At 56.1% G+C, this 27921-nt stretch overlaps 1 protein-coding gene across 18 annotated transcripts in view; it reads right to left on the bottom strand.

The window, feature by feature from the left end:
- Positions 1–27921, bottom strand: part of LOC135453826 (protocadherin gamma-C5-like) — a 157793-nt gene that overhangs the window by 11554 nt on the left and 118318 nt on the right. For 13 of the 18 annotated variants that reach the window (XM_064725235.1, XM_064725234.1, XM_064725233.1 and 10 more), the window contains exon 2: positions 12461–12519. In XM_064725235.1, the coding sequence (XP_064581305.1) occupies positions 12461–12519 (59 nt within the window). The other 5 variants (XM_064725237.1, XM_064725246.1, XM_064725245.1 and 2 more) reach the window with 5 other exon arrangements.

Below are 27921 nucleotides of genomic sequence, written 5' to 3'. Positions count from 1 at the left end.
TTCCCCAACACCTCCCCTTCTGTGTCCTGTGCCTGAGCCATCCCCAGCCGGGCACAGGGCGCTGCTCTCACACCAGTTCATCTTTAGGGGATGCAAATGAGCACTAATGGAGCAGAGACTGCCCCGGCAGGAATCCTGAAATCCCTGCCCGTCCCGGGGCATCCCGGGCACAATTTCCAGCCCTCCTGCACGCCGGGGGTGGTGGCAGAGTTTCAAAAAACAGAAGTGAGGTGTGCTCTCCTCCCAGATTGGTTCCTCCGTGGTGTTTGTGCCTCCCTCCCCATGCCAGGACAAGTTGGGGACAGCCCTGGGGCTGCAGTGACCTGTTAATGGCACAAACAGGCTGGGAATAGAGCCCCGGGCTAGATCCAATAAAGGACTTAGGAACCTGAACTCCACTGCAAACCACAGCCCGTTCAGGCTCCCGTTAACCCCAGCAGCTCCTGCCCCACCCCAGCTGCAAGATGAGGATCCCAGGTTTCTCAGGCTTCAGGAAAGTTGCTCAGAACCATCCCTGAGCCTCCCAGCCACTGATCCTGCCTCTGGAGCTGCCCTGACATGATGGTGGTACCCAGAGATAGGGGAGAGAAAGTACAATTAATATCAAATACATTTTGGGGTTTTTTTAAGTGTGGTATTCCGGTGGTTTGAACTCTGCTGTGGAATCAGAGGCTCAGGTTCAACTCCCTCTTTGATGTGGCAGTGCCAGCATCACATTTTCCATCTCCTAAAAGACTCCTCCCTCCTCTTCCACCCCTCCTTCAGGCTCCCTGTACAGACAGACATTCCTCCTGTCTCCTGTCAAAGCCTCTGTGTCCTGCAGCAGTGGGAATGCAGGAAGGAAAGGCTCACCCCGTGCTCAGGAGATTCACCTGCACCAGGACCCCCTGAGCTCCCCAGCCAGCCCACAGCCCCTGGCCCCAGGGCTGCAGGAAAGCACAGGCAGCAGAGCTGGCACCCCTGGGCACCAGACCCGGCAGGAATGGGTTGGACAGGGAGGGCTGAGGGGTCTGGGCAGTCCCGGCAGCCTGGGAGGGTCTGAGTGGCAGAGCCCAGCCCTCCTGAGGGGGGTGGCTGTACCAGGAGATGTGGATCGTGCTCAGGCTGTTCTGAGCTCTGGGTTTAGAGCTGTGTGTCCCAGGGAAGGAGGGCTGTGCATCACCATGGGCAGCACTTCAGACCCTGTTCATTCCTTGTGGTTTCACTGAGGGATGAGCACATGAACTGCTGGCATGAGCCTCACCAGCCCCTCCACTTCGGGGGGCACCCAAAGCCCTACCTCCCCTTAATTCCCTGTGGGATCACAAAATCAGACTGGAAGAGGAGCACAAATCACAGAATCTACAAGGGTTTGGGCTGGAAGGGTCCCAAGGATACTGCAGTGCTCCTGGTGCCACCTTCCAAGCACAAGGAGCTCCCCCAGCCTCTCCCACCCTGCCCTGGCCTCCAGCGCTCAGATCATTTTGGTGGCCCTGCTTTTGTTGCTGTGAGGAAAAAACTGGGCAAAAAGCTCCAGGTGTGGATCTGTGAGTGCCACAGGGGAACTGAGAGCAACTTCTTGTCCTGCTGGCTACAACCTGGCCAGTAAAACCAGTCAGTCTCCACCACAGCAAGGGTGCACTGGAGATTCACGTTCAACCTGACACCTCCATGTCCTTTTTTTCACCCTTAGTGCAGCCAGTGTTCCCAAATTTTGCACAAAGAGCCCCAAAGCTGTGTGCCTGCTCCTCCTCATGACGCCACGTAGAAAAGCTATTTTAGAAATGCCTTAGCATTGCAAAAGAAAAAAAGAAAAAACAAAAAAGGGCATTGAACTCACTTCTCTAAGCAGGAAATTCAAGTGTCTCAATTACTTGCAGCGCAATCATCCAGAATTCAGAGGCACAGAAAAAAAAAAAAAAAAACCCAAGGGCTGTAATCTAAAAACATCCAAAAATAACTTCTCACAGTGGAGAATGCACACACAGCTGATGGCCAGACCTGGCTGCCTTCCACAGCTATAGGATGGGGCTGTGAGTCACAGCTGTGAATCACTGACTCCACAATGAGCAGCCCTCCCTGCCCTGCTGCCCTGCCCGGGGTGGGCACACCCAGAGCCCCCCTGGCACTGCCACCCACCCTCCACAGCCTGGGATGGAGCCTGCCCAGAATGGGCAGTTCCTATGGAAATACTCCAAGGACTGCCTGGTTTTAATACAAATGCTGTTGATTCAACAGGGTGTTTTTCTAAAACCCCATCCCCCATAGGATGGATTTTTTTTTCTCTCTCTCTCTGTTCAGTTCTACTCCACACTTCAAAGCTCAGAAAAGAGCTGGCTTTCATTTTCAGGAATGCTTCCAGCGTGGCTAGAACTGAGAGAAGGAATCAAAGCCACATTTGAGACACAACCAGGGTGCAGCATCTGCAGGGGCTCAGGGCGTGGTGGACACGGAGCTCAGGCCAGGTGCTGCATCAGGAGAGGCAGGCACAGCCTCTGCACCACCTGGGGCTGCCTTCAATAAACCTGGCTGCATGGAAACCAGGGAGTAACCAGACAAAAAGCTTTCCATGTTCAGGGAATAACCAGACAAAAGGTTTTCCATGTTCATGGAATAACCAGACAAAAGGCTTTCCATTTTCATGGAATAACCAGACAAAAGGCTTTCCATTTTCATGGAATAACCAAACAAAAGGCTTTCCATGTTCATGGAATAACCAGACAAAAGGCTTTTCTGGCAGCCCTGCCACAGCCCCGCTGCATCCCAGCACTGCCCCAGTACTGAGAGCTTGCCAAGCACCCACACCAGGGGGGCACTTGGGTGCTTTGCTCATCAGCTAATTTGCAGCACCCTCAGCCATCAGGTCCCTTTTTATCTTCCACTTCCAGCCCGAAATTATTCCACTTCGAGCACAGAATTATTCATTTCCTTGCGGGGTTGCCATGGAGCTCATCACTATGGCAGCCAAAGGCCTCGCAAACATTTATTTGCACAATCGCCCGATGGATTCCTGAAAAATTGTTTTCCTTGCTCTGCAGCTGGAAACACGAGTCACAGCAGCGCCACAACAAACCGGGAGAGTTTATTCGTGCCAGAGCAGTGCTGTCAGAGCCCAAGGGGATGGAGAGGGCAGCTTGGTGCCCCAGGGCACTGCGAGGTGCCTGGCACGGCTGTGGGCAGTGCTGGGCTGTGGGTAGGGATGTGGGCAGTGCTGGGCTGTGGGCAGTGCTGGGCTGGGGATTTTCCCGGGACACCCACAGCATCCTCTCTCCTCTCTTTTTGGGGCTTTCTGGCTCCTGTGGCAGTGCCCTCTCCCAGCCAGGACCTCTCCCAGCCCGTGCTCCTGGCTGTTCCCAGGCAAGGGGCTGTGACTGGGATTTGCTTCTCCTCCCAGCCTCTTCTTTCACTCCCATTTACACGCCAGCCCCGGATGATGCTCCCCTTTCCCCTGGGGCAGCACCCAGCCCTCCCCTCCCCAGCCAGAGGCATCTCCAAGCCCTTTCCTCCAGCCCCATTCCCGAGCAGCCCCTGCTCACTGCAGGCTGTCCCCCTGCTCCATCCCTCTGTGCTTCTCTTTCCTCTCTCCCAGCTTCCTCCCCATCCCCCTTCTCTTTTCTTCCCTCCCTCCCAGCTTCCTCCCCATCCCCCTGCCCTCCTCTTCTCTTTCCTCCCTCCCAGCTTCCTCCCCATCCCCCTCTGCCTCCCACACGCGGCTCCAGCCGGAGGCAGCAGCGGCAGGAAAATCTCAGCCTGAACATTCCCCGGCTGGCAAAGTGACAAGTGACAGGGAGCAGAGCCGGTGCTGAGCCTCCGCTGTGCTCCAGGCGTGTGGGGACACAGCCCCGAGCATGGGGACATAGCCCCGAGCATGGGGACACAGTCCCATGCCTAGGGACACTCCTCATGTTTGGGAACACTGCCCCATCCCTAGGGACACTGCCCTGAGCATGGACACTGCCTGTACCAGGGGACACAGCCCCGAGCCTGGGGACACTGCCCCGAGCATGGGAACTGTGCCTGGGGACACTGCCCCATCCCAGGGACACAACCCCGTGCCCAGGGACACTGCCCGAGCCTGGGGACACTCCTCATGCCCGGGGACACTGCCTGTGCCAGGGGACACTGCCCCGAGCCTGGGGACACTCCCCAGGCATGGGGACACTGCCCCGAGCATGGGGACACAATCCCATGCCTGGGGACACTGCCCGAGCCTGAGGACACTGCCCTGAACCCGGGGACACTGCCCCAAGCATAGGAACACTGCCTGTGCCTGGGGACACTCCCCAAGCCTGGGGACACTGCCCCGAGCGTAGGGACACTGCCTGTGCCTGGGGACACTGCCTGTACCTGGGGACACTGTCCTGAGCCTGGGGACAATCCCCAAGCATGGGGACACTGCCCCGAGCCTGAGGACACTGCCCTGAACCCGGGGACGCTGCCCCAAGCATAGGGACACTGCCTGTGCCTGGGGACACAGCCCCTGCCTGGGGACACTCCCCGAGCCTGGGGACACTGTCTATGCCTGGGGACACTCCCCAAGCCTGAGGATACTGCCCCGAACTTGGGGACACTGTCCCGAGCCTGGGTACACTGCCTGTGCCTGGGGACACTGCCCCGAGCCTGGGGACACTGCCCCGTGCCTGGGGACAACCCCCGAGCCTGGGGACCCTGCCTGTCCTTGGGGACACTGCCCAAAGCCAGGGGACACTCCTGAGCCTGGGGACACTCCCCCAGGCATGGGGACACTGTCTGTACCTGGGGACACTGCTCTGAGCCTGGGGACACTGCTTGTGCCTGGGGACACAGCTCAGGGTGAGCATCTCTCTGTTCCACTCCTCACGCCTGTATCCCACACTCCCCCACCCTCCCCAGCCCCAAAAGCAGGATCAGCTGCAGAAGCGCCACCATTCCCTTGTCCCCTGTCCCTGCTGGCCCTTCCCCCCCAGCCCTGGGCTCATCCCAGCAGCTCCACGGCCTGAGGGAGCCTGGGTGAAGCCCAGCTTTAGGATCACGACTTTGCAAAGATGCCAAGATTGAAAATGTTAGCGAGGAACTGTGAGTGGGGGGAGCATTTGCAGCCCCCCAAACCTGAGGAGCCTTTACAGCCTGTGGAGCTGCTGGGATGCTGCTCTGCTGGAGGAAGGCAGAACAAAAGCCCAAAATGTTCCTAAAATGGGGCCAGGGCATCATTCCCTCTCCTTGGAACTCTTGTAACTCTCCTGAAGGAGACAGAGCCCAGACCAGTAATTATTTCCCCCAGGCCATCCTGCCACCATCCATGTCCCAGACATGCCAGGAAGGATATTTTGGGACATTCTTTGGAAAGGTTGTTGTGCCTGTTTTTCAGAGCCATCTCTGCAGCCGGCCATGGCACGTGCTCAGCTGTGCAGGAAGCAGATGGAGGGAGAAAAATTAAACTAAAACACGTAGCACCTGTTAAATCACCTAAAATAGCTTTTCTATACATAAAACTGGTGATGAAACCCCTGATATTCTGGGGGCTCTCCACAGTGAGAAGCACATCCCATCACCTGGATATTTCCTTTTCTCTACAAAAGACTTTTGTCCCACTTGGCAGGATCTGGAGGGTTCAGACTTCAAGGACCATGACAAATGCAGATAAAGGGATTATTGGCCCAGAATGGTCCAGAAGGGATGGAAATACTCAGTTTAAAAGGGCTGTGTGATGTAGAAAGAAGCCCAAATACTGAATCTGCTGAGATTTGGGTAGTTTGTAGCCAAAAGGGTGGCCCCTGCCAGCAGGAGTGCTCACAGGTGGCAGAGAGGACAGCTCTGTCCTGACTGTGGAAGGGGAGGTGGGGTGGGACAGGACACATCTCTACAAAAACCTTCAGCTTCCAATCCCAAAATCAGATCAGCTCTGCAGGAGGAGAGGGAGGGAGAGGAGTTATCCAGGGAAAAGTCCTGCTCCCAGCATAAAAATAGTTTCTGCCTGCCCTGCAAACAAGTCCACTCCAAAATTGCACCCCATGGCTGCAGCCCGTGCCCAGAGCAAAGCCAGGCTCTGAGCAGCCTCACAGTCCTTTAAAAGCAGTGCTTTGTCTGTAGGGTTGATAGGAAACCCCCGTAATTAAATCACAGCATTGCCAGGATGGAAAAGTCCTCTGAGATCATCGGGTCCAGCCATGAACCCAGCACTGACAGCTCCAGCACCAACCAGGCCCCAGTGCCACATCTGCACAGCTTTCAAATCCCCTCAGGGACAGAGACCCCACCACTGCCCTGGTATCTGATCCTACTCCTGACCGCCCTTCCAGTGAAGAAATTTTCTCAATATCCAATTTTAACCTGTCCTGGTGCAAATTGAAGCCTTTTCCTCCTCCCGTCCCTGTTCCCTGGAGCACAGCCCGACCCCCCGGCTGTCCCCTCCTGGCAGGAGCTGTGCAGAGCCACAAGGGCCCCCTGAGCCTCCTTTGCTCCAGGCTGAGCCCCTGCCCAGCTCCCTCAGCCTCTCCTGGGGCTCCAGCCCCTGCCCAGCTCCGTTCCCTGCCCTGGACACGCTCCAGCCCCTCCAAGCCATGAAGCTCTCAGTTGTCTCCAGTCTTTTCTGTTCCACAACCAGGTCAAACCTGGCAGATAGAACAGTCTGGCCCTTCCTGGGCTTCTGTGGTTCCCTCCAAGGTGTTTGCAGAGCAAAAGCCACACAAACAGACTGGTGTGGGCTTCATCACTGGACACAAACAACCACCCCAAATACTCCCCAAAAAGACTTCACTCCCAGGCTCCCCAGGATGTGGCACAAGTTGGTGATTTGAGCTGTTCAGCCCCAAGGATTTTGCAGGGGGAAATCCCCTTCAGAGCAGAGCTCCTTCACTGGCACAACTCCTCCTGCACTCAGAGTCACAGCCCACATTGAACACAGCAGCTCTCACTTTTAGGAGAACACTGTCACTTAGATTAGGGCTGTTCCTTCAAAGCAATGCCCTCAAATAGAATTCCAGAGGCTGCTGTGATTTTTCAGGCTGCAGGGCTCCACTCACACCTTCCCCAGGCCTTGGGGAGGCAGCTGACAGCAGCTCCACGCTCCACATGCTGCAGGAGTTGTGGAGGAATCACCACTCAACACTGAACAGGCAAACACACACAACCCAGTCAGAAAGAGCAGGAATTTTAGCCCAGAAGCTGTTACAACTTTACAATTCACCCAGAATGTGAATGGGTGAATTGCAGAATGTGTGGAACCACACCTGGCAAAGCAAATACCACTGCTGGCTCAACCCGGGGGTGTGTTTGGGATGGCAATGTGAGGGTTGTAATTATTTCCTAAACTTCCCACAGGGCACTTCCCTCTGCTGCTGTCAGTGAGGAGCTGCAGCCTGTCCAGCAGCCCTGCCTGGCATCTGCCCATTTCCACCTTTTCCATCAATGAGCAGAAGGCAAATCCATCAGTGTTTATCTGCACAGCCCCACTGGTGCCCTGTAGCACCTGCTGTTGGATCCACTCCAACACCACACAAACTCCCAGAGTAAATTCCTCAGTGTTTACAACACCCCCAGACACCCCTGGGGCTCCTGGGCCTGCCTTGATTTATTTTTAGGAAGGATGTGGGCACAGCCTGCAGCTGTGGCCAGTTGTCCTTCAGCTGGGTGAGCCCAGGAATGTCGGTGGTTCCCTCTCTGCCCCAGCTGCTCTGGGATGTCCCCCCCAGACACACACATGGGGTCAGTGTCCTGGTCACTGTCATGCACCCCAAAACCACACCCCAAACTCCCCCTTGGCCATATCTGCATGCTTTGAGCCACAAGAACACCCCAGAGAGCTTAAAGAAGCATTCTTTATTCCTCTCCCCAGCCCCAGCATGTCAGGACCCAGGACATCCCTCTGGCTGTCCTGAGCAGCCCAGACCCCTGCCATGGGGCTCAGAGACCCTGGCACAGAGCCCAAAACACCTGTGGTTTTGATTATGACCCGTGGAGCAAGTTACCAACCTTAGATGAAGATCTGCAAGCCACAACAGTTTAGGTAGAATAATAGTGAAGTTATCACATGGTGGAAAAGTAGATTTTAGGGATTTTGGTCTGAGGGTTCAGGGGACAAGATGGAGGGAACTGGGCCTGTCCAGCCTTTCTCCTTCTTCTTCTTCTCTGCCTCCATTTTCTGCTGTGATGTTGGCACTTACAGATTGGTTTAGAGTAGAAGCTCACTGTCTAACATAGGTGATAGGTATTGGAAAGTAATTGTAAATATTGTAAATGTAGTTTTTAGTATAAAGACATAACACTGCCCTGGGGGCAGGCAGAGTGCCTGGAACTGTCCTGCTGGATGGACCTCAGCAGGGCAGGAGAAAGAATTTTATAGATAAGATACAATAAACAACCTTGAGACTGAGAAATGAAGAGCTCTGACTCCTTCTTCAAGTGCCAGGCTGGGAAAAGAGACTTTGGAACTCATCTCGGGGTCACTCTGACAAGTTAAAGATCCCCAGCCCCAGCACACACAGGCAGCCTGTTGATAGTCCTGCAAGCCCAACTCTTGAAGTTCTTGCATGAAAACAAAACAAAGAATGGGAAAAAAATAAAATCCCTCTTTTCCTTCCTGGCTCTCCCTTGCTGCAGCACCTCCACTGTGAGCCCCAAGCCCCTGGTCTGTGGTGGGGGATGCTGGCTGGGCCAGCCAGGGCAGCTGTGATGCTGTCTGATAAACAAGGGAAGCCAAGTGAACATCACATCACCATTGGCTGTGCTCAGCCAGGGAGGGGAAGCCTGGCTAGCAACAGCCTTGGGAAGCATTAACAAAGGGGGATTTGGGATTGGAGCAAACACATGGAAGGGGGCTGTGAAATGGCAACTCTGCATCTCCTCCACACGCTCTGCTCCTCCCTCCCCTGGAGTTGCCATGGATTCTCACACTGTTCCCAGCTCCCTCTGAGTCCCTGCCGCTGTCTCTGGGGTGTCTCCTGCCTGCCTTCTCCTCCCAGCCTGCCCACACAGCCCACAGCTGTCCTCAGCCCTGCCACAGGATGCCTGCCAGACCTGCCTCACCCTCTCATGTCCACCTGTGAGCAGCACAGAGCCCTCCCCATCCTCCAGGAAGGAAATCCTGCCTCCAGCCCCGTGTTTTCCTGAACAAATCATCACACACACCCCACAACAAAGAGCAGCCAGGAGCAGGCAGCACCATGAACATGCAGGGTACAACAATGAAAACAAATCAAAACAACAAGATGGGTCCTTTGTACCAGCCCCAGTCCCTGCCCTCTCCTCCCATACACCACCAGCCTCCTCCCCCAGGGAAACCCCACAGGGATGATCCCACAGGATCTCCTGAGATGCTGCTGGACCATTCATTTACTGCCCTTTGGCCAATTCATCACTGTAATCTCTGCTAGAGCCACTGATCTGATTTATCCAGGAATGGCATCTGCTGCTCGGAATCAGTCTGCATTCATTTCCATTTACACAGAGACAGCATGGGTGTGTTTTTTTTAAGAAAAACAAACCACAAACATCATTAAATTTATCATCCTATCCTCCTATTTCTCCCAAACAAGATTAATTCTGTTGTGCTCAGGTCTGCCTCGCTACCACATTTTCAGAGCATATTGTCTGAGCTCCTCTCTCCTGAGCATGTGCACCACAGCTCTCCGTGCTTCAGAACAAAGAGCAGATTCCCTTTGTTGTCCTGGAGCAGCAGCAGTGTAGGAGATCAAGAGCTGGTCCCTGCCTCCTCGAGCTTCCCCAGTTCTGCCTGGCTCCAGGTGCCCAGAGACAAGTGGGATTTGCTGTGATGGGCAGGGCTGTGTGGACAAGAGACAGGATTGTTTCTTCCCCGGCTCCCATGGAGACAGCAAGGCAGAAATCCCAACATGGGTCTGAGCTTGTTTCTGGCTTAGGGTCAGTGCCAGGCTCCCCCCAAACCCCTGCCCTAAGCTGCTGTGTCTTTATTGTTATTTAATTTGGGTCAAATATAGTTAAGAGCACATCCCTTTTTTTGATTTTTAGCTGAAAGTCAAGCTGTGCTGCCCTAGCACCAGGCAGAGCCCTGCACTTCAGAGAGCTCATGGTGCTACAGAGCTTCACCTGTCAGCAGGAGACACATTTGTACAGCAGAGAGAGAACAGCAAGCCAGGCTCAGGCAGCTGCACTTGCCCCTCTTTAATGCCTGTACTACCAAGCAGTGCCTGGGGAATTCACACACCAGGCATCAGAACTCTGGGAAGAGCACGGGAACAGCACAATGGGGAGTGGGCTGCTTTCCAGGATCTGCCTGTTTGATCACCAGGGAGATGTCAGGGCTGGGCACTGAACATATGAGAGCACTTTCTATTTCCATCCTTTCATAGTGTCACACAGGTTTGGATTAAAAACATCCCCTTTCATTTAACCTAAAACAGGATGAAAGAAACGGGGGGAAATCTGCAAGAGCAGTTTTGCTGCAAATGTCGACACAGGCAAGAGGGGAAAACCAGCAGGAATTAAAATCCACTGAGTTTTTCCAGTTATTTCAGCAGCAGCCTGCGCTTCAGCAAAATCTGTTTCCAAAGCCAGGGTTCAGCCCATGCTGTGGGACCCCCTGTCACAACATGGGGCTCAGAGCAACCTGGTCCCAACCCATGACAGGGGGGGGAAAAAGATGAGCTTGAAGGTCCCTTCCAACCCAAACCATTCTGCGATTGAGGAGCAGCTGTTCAGGGGCTGTCCTGGGCACGCAGGGCACAGATCCTTAGCAGTGACATCGTGGTTCATGCACCAGAACTGGCATGTCCCACTCCTTCAGCTCCCCACACACTCTGAGGCTGCCTTTCCTCCTGCCCTCTCTCTTCCACAGCCCAGCTGCTGCTGTGTTTAGGCACTGGGAAGGGGATGGAGCTTGTGAAGAGATCCAGGCAGGGGCTGGGAGCTGGGCTCAGTGTCACTGTCCCACGACCTGAGGAAAGTCCCTGTCACTGAGTGAGGGGTCTGGGCTGCATCAGCTCTGCCCTGAAGAGCCCCAGCATGGTGCTGGGAGAGGGAGCAGCAGAGCCTGCTCTGATGGGACTCATTTACTGCCTCCTCACAGCAGAACAATCACAGCAGCTGTGGTGCACTTCTGCATTAGCAGGGCTTTGTTAATTGTCATTTCAACTAGAGCGGAAATGCTAAGGAAGATTTTCCTTGATTAAAATGTTGTCAGTGATGGGGAGCTCAACAGCCCCTGAGAAAACCATTCCAGCTATAGCTTTGCTTTAAAGTCCAAGGCCAGCTTCCACTATGAACACTTAATCTAATTACATCAAACCCTCACTCCATTTCAGCTTTATCAGCTGGAATAGCAAAGTTTAATCACTTCAACAAGTTGGCTATAGCAATCTCTTAATTTTCTGATAAGATAAATTATTGAGCCAGACCCAGGGAAAGAGTCAGGCACAAGCAGCTGCTGCAGATGTTTAACTGCAAGCTCTGACACCAAAATCCATCCAGCACCCACTACTCCCATGTCAGCATTTTAAACTCCACAGGAGCTGCCCAAGTAGCCACCAAGAGTGACAAAGCACAGAGACACAGTGCCTGAGCCAGCCAGATGAGCAAGGACATCACCCAGATTTACTCCTGGTTATTCAGAGAGTATAACCCTCAGCTATGCCCCAAAAGATATAATTCTTTCACACATAAATGATCCTGGAGCCAGTCTGCTCATACACAGTAACCTCTGGTTGGGTATTCACAGAGAAAGGTGCAATTCAGGTAAAGTTCTCTCTTTCAAGGGAGTTCACCCTCTGAAGGGGATTCCTGTCCATGAACCAGGAGAAAAGATGGGAGAGGCAAAAAACAACATTTTGTTGTCCGTGGTCTCTCACTGTGCACCAAGACAAGCAAACATTGGTGGGCCAGAGGCAAGAGAGCCCCAGCCAGGAGCAGGGCACTCACCTGGGGCCTCTCTGCTGACCTCACACACAGAGAGGTGCTGGAATCTCCCTCACTGGGGATATTCCAGAAGTGTCTGGACACAACCCTGTGCTGAGAGCCCTGGGATGAGCCTGCTGAGCAGGGAGGTGGGAGCAGGTGAAGCTCTGTGGTTCCCTCCCCCTGACCCATCCTGTGGCTCTGTCAGCAGCACAGAGCTCAAGGCTCCATGGCTGGTACAGGGAGGGATTTCCAGTGGCCTTCATGAAGGGAGCGGCATTGAGATTTTTGACTCAGGAAGGAATTTACATGCTCAGAATCTGCTTTAGCAAAGAGCCCTTTCTCTGTGAAACCCATTGTCCAGTTGTCCAGCCACCTCCCAACTTCACCTGGAGTTCCTTCCAGTTCCTGAGGAGCAGACACCAAACCCAGACACACCACTGCCAACAGCAGCTGCCACAGCCCCACCAAACACAGCTGACACAGGAGCAGCCCTATTTCATCTCCGTAATTCCATCAATGACAGGGACAGCCTCTCTCAGAGCTGCCACTCATGGACTTCCCAGCACTGAAAAAGTGGCACACCAAGAAAAGAAATCTCCATCCCACAGATAAATGAAAAGAAAGAGCCACTTACCCACTTGTTCCAGGTCTCTGGGTCTGAGAGAAGCGCCAGTCTGTGTTAGGTTGAGCTTGCTGCAAAGAAAAAGAAGAGTTTTAATACCTCCATTCTTGCCTTTGAAAATGAAAGTGAACTGATCCTGGATTATTTCAGTCTGGAATATCAGCATGTTCTGTCCAAGTGAAGCAAATCAATTAGAACAAAGAGAAAGCTCCCCCTCCCCTTTTCTTGAGTATTTCTGAAGCAGCATGAATACCAAAAGGCATGACAAAAACTGTTCAGAGAATAATCTTCCAAAGCAGCTCAGGAAACCAGGCTGTGAAAGAAATGAAGCATGAAATAAACTGATAAGGGCATGAATTCAGCAGGAGCAGTGGTACCACAGTAATGAGCTTGGAGGAGGAAGGGGGTGTGAGGGGGTGGCAGAATTAATTGATACTGAGAAAGATGCTCTTAATACTCTAAGGTAAAAATGGTAACAGACCTTCCTAATCTCTCCTTCTTCTGTCCTTAAAAAGGCCTGCCTGAGATCTTGTTTTTATGCATGGTATTTGAATGACTTTTCCTGGCTGTTGTGGCCTTGGAGCACTACAATATTTTTCTGTCCACAGAAAAAAGAATAAACTTCCGACAGCAAGAGGAAAAAGCATTATTTGTTTAGGAGACACAATAACCTTCAGACACAGCAGCACACTTTGTAACCTCATTAATAAACCCCCATATCACTCTCTGCCCGTGTTATTTTACAACCAGACAATGAACATTTTGTAAATAAGGAAGGACATGGAGCAAGCTTGTATATTCCTGTTTGAATCATGTCTTTGTGGAGAGCACTAAATAGCACAACTGTTTCTGTCGGGAAAACACACACACTTCCGAAAATCATGATCATCTTAATGAACTCCAGAGTGATGACATACTACCTGGAAAGGACAATGCTTCCCTCAGCTATTTTAGGAAGGAGCAGTTCATAGCCCATACATAGTGGAACATCAGTTTTATAGGATTATTCTGCTTGTACATGCAATTACTAAGGAAAAGTGAAGACGAGTAGAGCTGACCTAGATTTTTATTTAGGAGATGTGCTCTCACTAATTTCTCTGCAGCTTTGATGATACTCATGAAAGAAGATATTAGAATAAATTACTCCCCTAAAATAGATGCCCCACTGGTCCCCATGCTGCATGCAAATGAAGCTGTTGAAAGACTTGCCCTCCAGTTTTCAGAGACGCATTTTTGCACACGCTGGCACACAATACTGCACTAGATAAGCCCTTCCCAATATTTTGAGTAGCCTTCCATATTTTGAATTCCTGTCGTAATTACCATTTTCAAATTTAGGGCAGCCATTTGTGACACAAAATTGCTTTACTTTTTATACCACAAAGTTATAAAAGCTCCAGCTAAACACAGTCACCTACATCTATATTTAGGCATCTGAGTACAAACAGCTCAAGTTTTCAAAGCTTGCCGCTCGTCAGCCTTTTCAAGCCAAGGGCACATAAGGTCACCAGGATCTTTGTGAATAATGTCACTCCTGACATTTCAGTATTTTAGTGCTGAATACCGAATTCAGCTGCTCGCTCAACATGACCAAGCTGGAAAATGATCCCTGGCTGAGGCACAGTCAGTAATTAATAACACTTGGGGTTTGAGAAATGAGAAATTTCTACAAGGCATCTCTAAAACTGAGCAAAGAAACACAGGCAGACTTTCCTTTCAGATAACCACCTCCGCACCACAGCTCATGTGCCATGTAGGAAAAATGGGTTAAACAGAACCAAGAAGTTAAACCCCCAGAAAACCTGTTCCTGATCATGCTAAGAATCACTTTAAATAGAAACAAGTACGAGCGGGGCCAAGGGGAAACTCTCCACTGCTACAAACACAGAGTCTTTGATTCTATAACGCTGCTCAGCCCCTTCCCCCACCTCCACCAAGCCCAGCCAAAACTTTCACCTGCCACCTCCCAGGAGGTGACAGTGACACGTGTGCCCCGAGGCCACCGTCTCAGGAGGAAGGACGGACAGAGAGAGCCAAGTGGCCTGGATATGACAAACTGTTGCACTCGGCAGAGAGGACAGTAAGGAACAGCCATCTCTTACCCCATCGCAGGGACTCGCTAAGGTGCTGGTCACCTGCTCATAGGCAGCCACGGTCTCCGCAGTGCTAGAATGGCTGAAGGGCTTTACAAAGAGGAAATCGCTCTGCTCGGACATGGGCGAGAAACAAGAGGTGTAATTCTGTGCCTGGGAGGTCAAGCCCGCTGCTCCCACGTCCAGGTACTTGATGAAGCCATCTGGCTTCATCTGCCCTCGGAAATGGGAGGCGGGCTTGCGGCCAGTCCCTCGGCAGCAACCCGCAAAGGTCCAGCTGGCACTGCCAGCTTTGAGACACCGGGCAGCCACCAGCCCAAACATCACACAGGACACAATGGAGATGGACACCAAGGAGATGATGAGGTAAAGAGTTAGGTTGGTATCCTCGGAAGAAGGCTGGGGGAGGTCCAAGGACTTGGAGAAGTCCTGCACGCTGTTTTCCTCCGGAGAAATGACTATTACCACGGAGGCTGAGAGGGACGGCGTGCCATTGTCCCTCACTTCCACCACCAGCCTGTGGGAATCTTCTGACTCCCTGAGAGCCTGTGCAACCCTTATCTCTCCAGAGCGGCGTTCCACTTGGAAAGGCAAAGCCTCAGCCGACTCCTGCAGCTGGTAGGACAGCCAGGCATTATGGCCACTGTCAGCATCAACTGCTACAACTTTAGTTACCAGATAGCCGGGCTCTGCCAAGGCAGGGATGGCTTGGTGGAAGGCAGAGCCCTTGGGGACAGACGGGTAGACAATGCTGGGAGCATTGTCATTCTCGTCCAGGACAAACACATGGACCACAGCAGTGCTACTCAGGGCAGGAGACCCAGCATCCTTCACCTCCACAGGCACCTGGAACACCTTGTCCTGCTCGTAATCCAGAGCTCGCACGGTGTAGATGGTGCCATTGTCCTGATCGATTCGGAAGTAGGTTGAGATAGGTGCATCCTGCATCCCATTGTCCAGGATGGAGTAAGACAGCTTGGCATTGCTACCCTCATCGGGATCTGATGCTGACACTGAAAAGACAGAAGTTCCAGGGAGGGAGTTTTCCTGAATGTGAGCTGTATCAAAAGGGCTGGAGAAATTCGGTGCGTTATCATTCACGTCAGCAATGCGGAGATAAAAGGTTTTTTGTGTGGCCCTCTGGGGGGACCCTGAATCCACAGCCCTCACTGTGATGTTGTATCCACTGGCCTTCTCCCGATCAAGGGGACCACTGGTGACCAGCGAGAAATGCTCTTTAAAAGATGACACCAGTTTAAACGGGAGCTCTTTTGCTATCTGCAGACGGACCTGCCCGTTGTCACCCGAATCGCTGTCTTTCACACCAATGAGGGCGATCACCGTGCCTGGGGCTGCATCCTCCTGCACTGGGCTGGAGACAGAGGTCAGCACAATCTCTGGGCTGTTATCGTTGATATCAATTAATTCCACTCGCAGGTGACAGTGGCCTTCCATGGCTGGGGATCCCTTGTCCCTGGCTCGAACCGCAATCTCGTAAGCACTGGATTCCTCATAATCCAGAGGGGCTTTGGTTCTGATCTCCCCTGTACGGGCATCTAAGGAGAACAGTTTGGTGAATTTACCAGGTGCATTATTGCTGGTTTTAAAAGAATATTCCACATCCCCGTTGGGACCTTCATCCAGGTCGGTGACATTCAGCTTGGTGACCAGAGTGCCCACAGGCACATTCTCCTCCAGAAGTACCTTGGATATGGGTGGGTCACAGACAGGAGGGTTGTCATTTGCATCCAAGACATGGATGGTAACCCTGGCAGTGCCAGATTTCACGGGATTCCCTCCATCCAGGGCTGTCAGTGTTAGGTGATGAACAGGCACTTTCTCTCTATCCAGTGCTTTTTCAAGTACGATCTCAGGCATTTTAACACCATCTCCTCTCACGTTGACGCTCAGGGCAAAATGCTTGCTGGGGCTGAGCTCGTAGGTGGAGATGGAGTTGGTGCCCATATCTGGGTCTTCTGCTACTTCCAAGGGCAGCCGAGTCCCAGGGTTGGCTACCTCAGTGATCTCCAGCACCACCTCTGGCTTGGGGAACTGGGGCGCGTTGTCATTCACGTCCAGGACGTCCACCTCAACCCGGTGGAGCTGGAGGGGGTTCTCCATGACGAGTTGGAGGTGCAGAGAGCACGTGGGGCTCTGCCCACACAGTGCCTCCCGGTCCAGCCTGCTGTCCAGGAGCAGCACACCTGCCGCCAGGTCCACCTGGAAGTGCCGCTGCCCACCCTCGCTCACCAGGCGCAGGTTGCGGGCGGCCAGGCTCCGCACCTCCACCCCCAAGTCCTTGGCCAGGTCGCCCACAGAGAAGCCCGGCTCGCGATCCTCGGGCACGGAGTAGTGGAGCTGGGCGCAGCTGGGAGCCGGCAGGCAGGAGAGGGCTGCGAGCAGCAGCGGGAGCTGCCATGGCAAACTCTGTCCCGCGAGCATCCCGGGCCGGCTGTGCGAACGGAGCAGCGCGGAGAGGAGCGGCGCAGCCTCCCCCTCCTCCCCGCCCCCGCGGCCGGCCCCGGCAGCCGGAACCCCTGCGCCCCGGGGGGGTCCGAGCCGCCTGTGCAGGGAGGAAGCCGCCGCCGGAGCCGCCGGAGCCGGACAGGGAGGGATGGAGGAGGCGGGGGAGGGGGCGAGCGCAGCCCGGCCGGCTGAACCGCTTCTCGACACGCAAAGACACACAAAGTCGGCGAGCGGAGGGGACGGACCCAGTGACAGTTTTACGTCTCTCCACAGCCCCCTCCTCCTCCGCCTCCTCCTTTTTCTCTCCCTCCTCCTCCCCTTCTCCATCTCACCGCCTTCCCCAAAATACGCACGGCGTAGCCCTCCCCTTCCCCCGCTGCCGCCACTCCGCCCCCGCAGCGCCGGGAGGGCGCCGGGGACTCCCGGCAGCGGTGGGGGGAACCCGCTCCGCCCCGCCCGGCTGCTGGCACCGGGCACCGGCGGACACCCCCTCCCCAAAGCCGGCCGGTTCGGGGCCGAGCCCCGCCAACACCGGGCTTGTGTTCAGGCCGGAGACCACACCCCCGAGCTCACCTCGCTGCACAGGGTGGGATCCGCGGAGGGTTTCACAAACATGAACTCGCTGATATCCGACACAGGCGAAAAGCAGGAGCGGTAACGAGGGGCTGGGGGTGCCGTAGCTGTCACCGGCACGCCCATCACAGTGTCCCCTTTCTTAGGCTCATAGTGAAAGTGCCCAAAGATGTGGCTGGGAGGAGGCTGAAGCGTGTTCACGCTCTCCACGCAGCCGCCCTGGCTGGCAGGTGCAGAGCCCCGCCGGAGGCACCGAATGCCCAGCGCTGCCAGTGCCACCAGCGAGACGGTGGAGATGAGCACCAGGGATACAATCAGATAAAGAGTAATACTGGGCAAGCCCCCACCATCAGCGGCCTGAGCCTCGGAGCCCTGCAGGGCCTCCGGACCCTTCTCCTCCACCAGCACCACCAGTGTGACAGCTGTGGAGAGCGGGGGCTCCCCGGCATCCCGCACCACCACCAGCAGTTCGTGCTCGGAGGCGTCCGTCTCCTGCAGAGCCCGCATGATCCGGACCTCCCCGGAACGCAGGGCCACGCTGAAAAGCCCCAGGTCTGTGGCTTCCACGAGGTGGTAGGACAGCCAGGCATTGCGCCCCGAGTCCGCATCTATTGCCACCACCTTGGTGATGAGGGCAGGAGGGACGATGGAGGGGGAAATTCGGAGCTGAGTAGCAGAGTCCTCCCCAGCCCTGGGGAAATGCACCTGTGGGGCATTGTCGTTCTGGTCCACTACAAAAACATGAACCAGTGTCCTGTTCCTCAGGGCCGGGGAGCCACCATCAGAGACCTCCACGTGGAACTGGAGATAGGTGGTTTGCTCATAGTCAAAAGGGAATTTGGCGGTGACCTGCCCATTCGTGGGATGTATCGAGAGGTAGCGAGTAGGATCCAGGCCTGGATCTGTCCCACCAGCTCGCAGGATGGAGTAGGACAGGCGGGAATTCTGCTCCGAGTCGGGGTCGGCAGCAGAGACTGTAACCAGCACGCTGCCCACTGGATTGTTTTCTGCCACCAGCACTTCATAGGACGCTTGCTCAAACTGGGGAGCGTTGTCATTGACATCTATCAGGGTGATTGGCAAGATGGTGTGGCGGGAGAGGGGCGGATTGCCCAGGTCCGAGGCAGAGACGGTGACGTTGTAGTAGGCAACGTGCTCCCGGTCCAGACGGGTGCTGGTGAGCAGCGAGTACTGGTGCTCGTAGTCCTTACGCAGCTGGAAGGGAAGATCTGGAGACACGTGACACAGGACCTTGCCCTGCTCGCCAGAGTCCCTGTCTCTGACGTGTATCACGGCCACCACTGTGCCCGGCAGTGCGTCCTCGCTCAGGGTGCTTGAGAAGGAGGTGAGAATGACCTCAGGGGCGTTGTCATTGACATCTGTGATTTCCACCACCACGCTGCAGTGCTCCTCCATCGTGGGCGACCCCATGTCCTTGGCCTCCACTTCGATCTCATACACCGTCGCCTCCTCAAAGTCCAGGTTGCCCTGGACACGAATCTCCCCAGTTTGCTCATCGATGGCAAAGATCTGGCGTAAGGCAGCTGAGTTGTGGCTACTGAGGGAGTAGCGGATGTCTCCGTTGGGTCCTTCGTCCACATCCGTGGCATTTAACTTCACCACGAGGGTGCCCAGCGGCGAGTTCTCCACCAAGCGCGCTCCATATGATGGTCTGTCAAAGACCGGGTGGTTGTCATTGGCATCCAGGACCTGAATAGTGATGCGTATCTTGCTGGACTGTGGGGGAGAGCCCCCATCTTCAGCAGTCAGGACCAGGTAGTGGAAAGCTCTGAATTCCCGGTCCAGAGCCCGCTCCAGCACCAGCTCAGGGAACTTCCCACCATCAGTGCGGGCCTTCACGTTGAGGTTGAAGTTGTCATTGGCACTCAGGTGATAGGTCTGCAAGGTGTTGGTGCCCACGTCGGGGTCCTGGGCTGGCTGGATGGGGAAGCGGGCACCCAGAGACGCCAGCTCGTAGATGCGCAAGGACACCTCATCGCTGGGGAACTGCGGGGGGTTGTCATTGATGTCCAGGATCTCCACCTCGATTCGGTAAAACTCCACCGGGTTTTCGATGGCAAGTTTCAAGTGGAGGAAGCAGCGTGGGTTCTGCCCACAAAGCTGCTCCCTGTCTATTCTCTCGCTGACCATAATAACACCGGTGTTCACATTGACGGAGAAGTACTGGGAATCCGAATCCGACAGTACCTGCAGATTAGCTGCCGCCAGTTTAGCCACATCGGTGCCCAGGTCCTTGGCGATATTGCCCACAAAGGCACCCCGTGTGAGCTCCTCCGGGATGCTGTATCGGATCTGAGCAGATGAGCTGTGCAAGAACAAACAGAAGGAGAAGACGCGCGGCAGCCCCAGGGACCGGCGCGCCTGCCCTGCCCTCGGCATCCTTGCCGGGTGGCCGGCCGGGGAGCGATGCCCTCGGCGCCGGGGGCCGCGCTCAGCGCTCGCCGCTCCCATTCATTGTTTGGGGCGGACGCGGCTCGACGGGGCGGGGGGAGCGCGGCCGCGCAGCCGCCCCGCCATTGGCTGCGCGCGCGGCGGCGCCGCTCCAATCGCCGCGCTCCTTCCCCAGGACAGCAACACCGGCGCCAATCACGGCCCGCGCGCCGCCGCCGCGCGCCGCGAACCGGCGCGGCCGCTCCGCGCCCCCCGCGGGGACCGCGCCGTCGGAGCGCCCGGCAGCGCCGGACCCGCCCCGGCATCGCCGCTCACCTGGCCGCGGTCCCGCAGCGTGCCCGCGGCGGGCAGGAAAGCCCCGCTCGCCCTCGGCAGGGTGGCGGGGGTTGGGCAGGGCCGCAGGAAGGTGAAGTCGCTCCGCTCGGAGCCGGGGGAGAAGCAGGTGCTGTAGCACTGCGACGGGGAGTCGGTGGGTCGCAGCGTGACCTCCATGTACTTAAGGGTGCCGTCGGAGCTGAGCTGGAGCTTGGGGCTGGAGTGCTTGCAGAAGTCCCGGGAGGGTGACTCGCTGAGCCAGCAGCAGCAGTAGGGTGAGACGGCGGCACGGCCCCTGCGCCGGAGGCAGCGGGCGACCAGGAGGGTGACGGTGGCCAGTGCCACCGTGCTAATGGCTCCCAGAGCGATGATCAGGTAGAAGGTCAGGTCCGGTTTCTCCTTGGTACCAGCCAGGAAATCCTGAGGCTTGAAGCTCTCCTCCAGGGCTGCCTCCTCCAGGGCCACAGTGATGGTGGCAGTGGTGGAGAGCGGAGGGTCACCGTTGTCCATCACCAGGACAAGGAGCTGCTGCACTGCCATGTCGCTGTCCTGGAAGGCTCGCGCCGTCCGCACCTCCCCGGTGTACAGCGACACGTGGAACAAGGAGGGGTCGGTGGACTGTGGCAACAGTCGGTACGAGAGCCAGGCATTGTGCCCAGCGTCTGCATCCACTGCTGTCACCTTGGCCACCAGGTAGCCCGGTGGGGCAGACAGTGGGACCCTCTGGGGTGCTGGCACATCGCTGTCACTGGCAGGGTACAGGATGGTGGGAGCATGGTCATTCTGGTCCAGCACAAAGATGTAGACAGTAACATTGGCATAGAGAGGGGGGGACCCTGAGTCCCTCACAACCACAGACACTGGCAGAACCTGCAGCAGCTCGAAGTCGAAGGTGCGCTGAGCATAGAGATTACCATTGTCAGGGTTGATGTGGACAAAGGAAGAGATGGGGGCATCCTGCACTTGGCCACTCTCTATGGAGTAAACAAGCCGGGAATTATCCCCGTCGTCAGGATCTGAGGCAGAGACGGTGCACAGCAGGGAGCCAGGCGGGTTGTTCTCCTGGAGAAAGGCATCGTAGGAGGGCTGCGAGAAGCGTGGGGGGTTGTCATTTACATCAGATATATTGAGGAGCAGCGTGAGTGTGGTGGTGAGGGCAGGAGAGCCACCATCCTGGGCGATCAGCTCCACTGCATACTGTGAGGTAGATTCCCGGTCCAGGCTCTTCTGGGTGACCAGGGAGAAGTGGTTCTGAAGGGACCTGATGGCAAAAGGCACATCGGGAGAGATCTCCAAACTCACATCCCCGTTGGCCCCCGAGTCTCGGTCCCGTACATTGAAGAGCCCCACGACAGTCTCGGGTGGGGTATCTTCTGGAACAGGATTCAACAGGGAAGTGAGCAGCACCTCTGGGGGGTTGTCATTGGCATCTTCCACTTGTACCTGCAGCACACAATTGCCCTCCATCTCTGGGACCCCTCCATCGTGGGCTCGCACATAGATCTCATAGAAACGGGATTCCTCAAAGTCCAGCGCCCCGCTCACCCGGACCTCACCGGAGCGGGGATCCAGGGCAAAGAGCCTCCGCACCGAGTCGGAGGTGTGAACCCCAAAGGAGTACTGTGTCTCCCCATTGGGACCCTCATCGGGGTCAGACGCATTGACCCGGAGGAGCACAGCCCCCACAGGTGTGTTCTCCGGCACCTTCACCTTGTACGTGGTGCGGTCAAAGGTGGGAGCGTTGTCATTGACATCCAGGACCTGGACTGTTATCTGCGCCGTGCCCGAGCGCGCTGGGCTTCCCCCGTCCACGGCCGTCAGCACCAGCTGCACCTCGGGCTGCTCTTCCCGGTCCAGGGCACGCTCCAGCACCAGCTCCGGGAAGAGTTTGCCATCCGGCTGCTGCTTGACATCCAGGGAGAAGTGGGAGTTGGGGCTCAGCCGGTAGGAGCTCACGGCATTGGTGCCCACGTCGGGGTCCTGTGCGCTCTCCAGGGGGAAGCGCGCAGCCACTGTGGCAGACTCGGCGATGCGCAGGGTGCGGTGAGCAGTGGGGAAGCTCGGGGAGTTGTCATTCAGATCCAGGATCTCCACTTCCAGGCGGAAGAGCTGCAGGGGGTTCTCTGCCACCACCTGCACCGACAGCACGCAGCTGGCAGCTGCTCCGCACAGCCGCTCGCGGTCCAGCCGCTGGCTCACCACCAGCGCGCCGCTGTCCAGGCGCACGGCGAAGTAGCGCAAGCTCTCCTCTGAGCCCAGGCGCAGCCTGCGACCCGGCAGCTCCTCCACCTTCAAGCCCAGGTCCCGGGCCACGTTCCCCACCACGGTTCCCAACTCTGACTCCTCAACCACCGAGTAGTGGATCTGCCCGGAGCCCCGGCCCCAGCCGCAGAGCAAAAACAAACTCAGTACTTGCCATTTCCAGGCGGGTCGCTGGAGGCTGGCACTCTCCATGTCCGTGCGCATCCGGCCCGGGACACGGCAGGCACTGAGGAACTGCGAATAAATCCCTGGGTCTCTCTTGCACGGCTTAGAAAACAGCTCCGGGGCTCCGGCAGGCTGCGGCTCCAACTGTCAGCCTCCAAGCAGAGGGGGTGGGCTGGGGGAGGGGAACTGAATCACAGCCCCAGCGCGGAGGTGGGAGGGGGGGTGGGGGAGAAGCAGATTTTCCCCCCCTCGCTTCAGATCAGCGCCCAATTGGCCGAGAGCTCCATCCCCTCTCGGCCAGCAGTGGCTCCGGAGGTGCGGGAAGAGGGGCCTGAGCCGGCAACAGCGGGGCTGCCACCCCCGGCCTCCCCTCTGCCAGCCTGACTCACTTGCTCCGACAGCTCGCTCTGCGTTCACAGGGAAACTGCACGTCCTGGCAGCCTGGAAGCAAGGTACAAGCCCTCCCTGTGTGCTCCCCCTCCACAATGGTGGCTTCACATCGTGCCCACAGACAAAGGGCAGCTGTCATGAACGCAGGCCAAAGGACTTTTCATGCCCGATGAAAAGGTGCTTGTTAGAGCCCCGAGGTGCCAGGGGCTCTTCTCTCACCCCTCTTCTCCCCCTCGGCTACTGCTTTGGCTGCTGCCTGCACCCCATGATTGCCTCTCTGAGTGAGGCATCGCTGCCACCAGTACCACCACCGGCCAGGGGACCTTGCTCTGGGAGGGGGACGCCCACTCCTGCCAGTCCAGTGTGGGAGCAGCTGGCTGAAGGTGCAAAGGCAAAGGCAGGTGAGCCATTCAAAGCCAAAATACAATTGCTCGCAATGCACACCTGACTGTAAGCCACTTCCTCAGCCTGGGGCAAGGAAGGGGTCAATCTTCACAGTATCCAAATCACTGCAAACACACAGAGCCAGATAATAAGGTCACTAGATCACCACAGGATCACACCACCAGGTCAGGATTTCAGACTGGGAAGGGAGCCCAAGCCTCCCACCTGGCACTGATACTCTGTGGCAGGTACAGCTTTGCAGTCTGTCTCCTGAGGGCAGAAGCAGGGGTCATAGCCTCCCCCGGGGGGAGCACAGTAATTTCCTGCTCTCCCTGTCACAGAGGATATTGGCAAGCTGCAGACTTTTAGTTCCATTCACATCCCTGCAGAACCCTTGTGCACTCAGAGTCACAGAATAGCCTGGGTTGGAAGGGACCTTATAAATCATCTCATTCTGACCTCCTGCCATGGGCAGGGACACCTTCCACTAGACCAGGTTGCTCAGAGTTCAGTCCAGCCCAGCCTTGAACACCTCCAGCGATGCGGCAGCCACAGCTTCTCTGGGCAGCCTGTACCAGTGCCTCACCACCCTCACAGGGAGGAATTTTTATACCTGTTATCTAATCAAAGCCTTCTGTCAGTTTAAAACCATTCCCTCTTATCCTGTCACTGTATGCTTTTGTAAGCAGTCCCTGTCCATCTTCTGTCCTTGGTGCACTGAAGGCCACCCTGCCCCTCCCGTGGGTGCACACAGACCCTGGGGGCTGGGGCTGCAGTGCTGTGGCAGACAGGGGACCCAGCACCTGCCTGGGATCCTGCCTGTCCCCCCCACCTGGGCACCAGAGGGACCTGGGGAATAGCTGGGAGAGGCTGAGAGCACCCGTGCCCGGCACGGGGGACAGTGACAGGGACAGCGACGGGGACAGCATCCTTCTGCCGACAGCAGGGACCGTGAAGGTGCTGCAGTCCGGGGTCCTCCCTCCCGTCTGCAGCACCTCCTTGCCTATTCTGAGCTGTGAGGCGGGACCACCCTGCTGCCAGTCAGGGAGAGACACCGGGAGGAACCTTAGGAATGGTGAGAACACTGCCCAGGTCCCACCTACCGCCGGCTCCGGAGGAGGGGGGAAGGCGCCTTAAAGAGACAATGCAGAAAAACACCGGACAAGGGATTCCCCAGCACACAGAGACCGATTCCTTTTGGTACATACTCATCCCCCCAGGGCTCCTGACGGTGCCACCAGCAGGAAGCTGTCACGGCAACCTTGGCTCTGGAATGAGCCCTGTCCCCATCCCAGGCTGAGCCCCAGACAGTACAGCTGGGTGACAGAGCTTTCCATGGCAATACAGGGTGCTGCACCCCTGGGGATGGGTTTGGTGCTGCTGCAGTGCCTCAGCAGAAGCCCCTGCAAAGCCCACATAGCCTGGGAGAAACCCCTCAGTGCCCTGAGATGGCTCAGCCACCAAGGACCTGGAGCAAGGGCTTTGCACGGGGACCCTGCTGCTGTTTGGGCCTGTCAGAGCTCGGGATGGGGACAGTGGGACAAGGCAGGAAGGGTATGGGGTGTGTGGGATGGATGGAGATGTTCCTTATTCCACAGGGTCAGAGCTCACTCTGTGGGAAGGCAGCAAGCCAGACAACCCAGGGATCACTGGAGATCCTGCAGGGTAGGATCCCTCATGGCAGGGCACACCACCTGCTAGAGACAGGGCCAACACCCTTCCCCCTGCATCCCTTTTGGGGGCTGGCTGTGCCCTGCAGAGCAAGGTGTAAAGCCTTTGCAGGCTTGACACAATCCATTGTCACCACAAAGACTGAAAATCCAGGGCCCAGAGCCAGCCCAGCTGATTTCTCACTGGCAGTGCCCTTCCAGTGCAGTACTGGGGGGTAGGAGGGAGTCATGCCTGGGGCTTGCTGCCCTCCTTCCACCCCCACTCTCAAATGATTTATTGCCCTGACCCCCAAAGGCATCTTGTCAGGATGTTTAGGTGTAGGGGACATCCTTGTCCCCTGCCATAGCACAGCCCACACAGTGCAGAGGAACACTTGCTCCTGCAGCTGCTGCAGCCATTCTCACCTGCCACAAATCAGAAGTGCTGAGTCTGAGCAGTGACGCAAGCAGGGGAAAAAAATAAAAAGGCATAAAATAATTCTGAGAGGTTTCTGCCTCCATCTGTGATTTGGCCACACTGATCAGGCAGCACACGCAGCCTCACCCCCATGAACAGCTTCCGCTGCACCTCACTTCCTTCTGCTCTGAGGAACCAATCACTCCTACCCACTGCCTCCCAGGAAGGACAAATTACCAGCACCAACGACCTTGGAAATCCACCAGATCCACACTCCCCCTCCACTGGATCCACTACCTGGCCTCACCTCTGAAGATGGAAGCATTCCTAATTGAAAGCTTTCAAATTAAGCAGCACAATTCTCATCAGGGAGAAGCACAGAAGCTGCTGCCATGCGCAAACGCCTTCCAGCCTGCAGTCAGGACACCAGACATCACTCAGAGACAGCACATTATGAATCCTGCAGAGCTTGTAATAGAGCTTTTGAACAACATCTCAGTGGACGACTCACCACCCTGCTCAGAGCCAAAGTCCAGCTCAGCAGAGCCCTGCAAGCAACGGGGGCAGTCTGCAATCCCACCCCCTCCCCCAGAGTGAACATCAGCACAGAACTTCCATGGAAATAAAACCGGAACCATTCAGGAGTCAAACATGAGGAACGGCACAGATGGAAGGGACTGCTCTGTGACCACGGTCTGTCAGAGGAACCAGGATCATCCATCAGCTCTGCGTGCTGCACTGTGAGAGGCGACACGCCGACCCCCAGCTCCCAGCCCCACCTGCACCCCCAGCTCTCCAGCCCCCACCAAGTCACGACGCACAGAGATTACAACGTTCCCCCGCAGTGCAAGTGGAAATACCATTAACAGCAAACTTTGTGCCAAGGATTAACAAGTGGTTTCAAGCTGACCTCAGCCTCCACCGCTTACTCATGCAAGGCGCACCCAAAACTGCCTCCAAAAGACGTATGATTGCCCACGTGAGGAAACTGACTCACTTGATCCTGCTCATCACAGTGCAAAAGTCATCAGCCCTCAGGATGGCTCGTTTGACTCCAAAGAACACCTGTTCAGCTGTAGCTGAACTCTTTAGGGGCGTGGCACGACTGGATGTCCCTCCCAACCCCAACACGCAGCCACACGCGTACGGCGCAAAGGAACCGTGGCCCTGCCCAGCGCTGGGACACGCCAAGGAAGGAGCTACGTTACCTCAGCAGGTGTGGGGAGCCGGCTGGCAGTGCCCACAATCTGGTGGTACAGCCCTGGCTCACCATTCCTTATGGTGCCCTGGCGGCTCCCCAAGGGGCTGGAAGTGAAGGGCTTTTTACACAGGAGATCACTCTGGCGAGAGTCTGTGGTGAGATAGACCTGGTGGTAGAAGCTGGGTGGTGTGAAGCCACCCCTCACAGCATCAATGTGGTTGAAGGGCCCTGGTGTCCTGTACGTGGTGCTCCTGGAGCTGTTGTACAGCTCCCTTGACTGCCTCCACTTGTAGCACTTGAAGATGCCCACGGACAACATGGTGATGAAGAAGGCTGCTGACACCAAAATCACAGCCAGGATGAGATAGAAAGTCACATGTCTCCTGGGATCACTGGCAGGTGCCACATCAGTGAGGTCAGTGAGCACCTCCTTGACTGTCTCGGCCACAGAGATGGAGATGGTGGCACTGGTGGACAGCACAGGCTCCCCATGGTCTTTCAGCAGGATGACTAAGGTGTGCTCGGGAGCATCATCCTCACGGAGCTGGCGGGCCGTGAAGATCTCCCCGTTGTGCAGCCCAACCGAGAAGAGGCTGGGGTCAGTGGCCTGCAGCAGGGTGTAGGAGATCCAGGCATTGTACCCTGCATCCGCATCCACCGCCACCACCTTGGTGACCATGTGGCCGGCAGGAGTGCCTGGTGCCACCACATCGGTGTAGGTGGCGGTGGTGTTGGGGTGAGGGTACAGCACTGTTGGGGCATTGTCATTGAGGTCAGTGACAAACACACTGACTGAGACATTAGTGGCCAGAGGTGGAAAGCCACCGTCCTGGACCTGCACCATCATGTTGAACTCCACCTGGTCCTCATGGTCCAGGGAGGTGAGCAGGTAGAGGGTGCCGTTATCCCGGTTGATGGAGAAGAGGTGGCCAAAAGTGGTGTCGCCCAAAAGGGTATAGGAGAGGTGGGCATTGCGCCCGAGGTCCGGATCCGTGGCACTCACGTTAAGGATGGGGATGCCAGGCATGTTGTTCTCAGGAACATAGACATCATAGGAGTCCTGGGATGACTTGGGAGCATTGTCATTGACATCTGACACCTGCACCAGGATGTGTTTTACTGCAGACAAGGGTGGTGAGCCCGAG

Source organism: Zonotrichia leucophrys, chromosome 13 (assembly GCF_028769735.1).
Source record: "Zonotrichia leucophrys gambelii isolate GWCS_2022_RI chromosome 13, RI_Zleu_2.0, whole genome shotgun sequence".
In the NCBI taxonomy this organism is placed as follows: Eukaryota; Metazoa; Chordata; class Aves; order Passeriformes; family Passerellidae; genus Zonotrichia; species Zonotrichia leucophrys.
The sequence above is the reverse complement of the archived record's forward strand: the minus strand, read 5'-3'. Positions and strand labels throughout refer to the sequence as shown.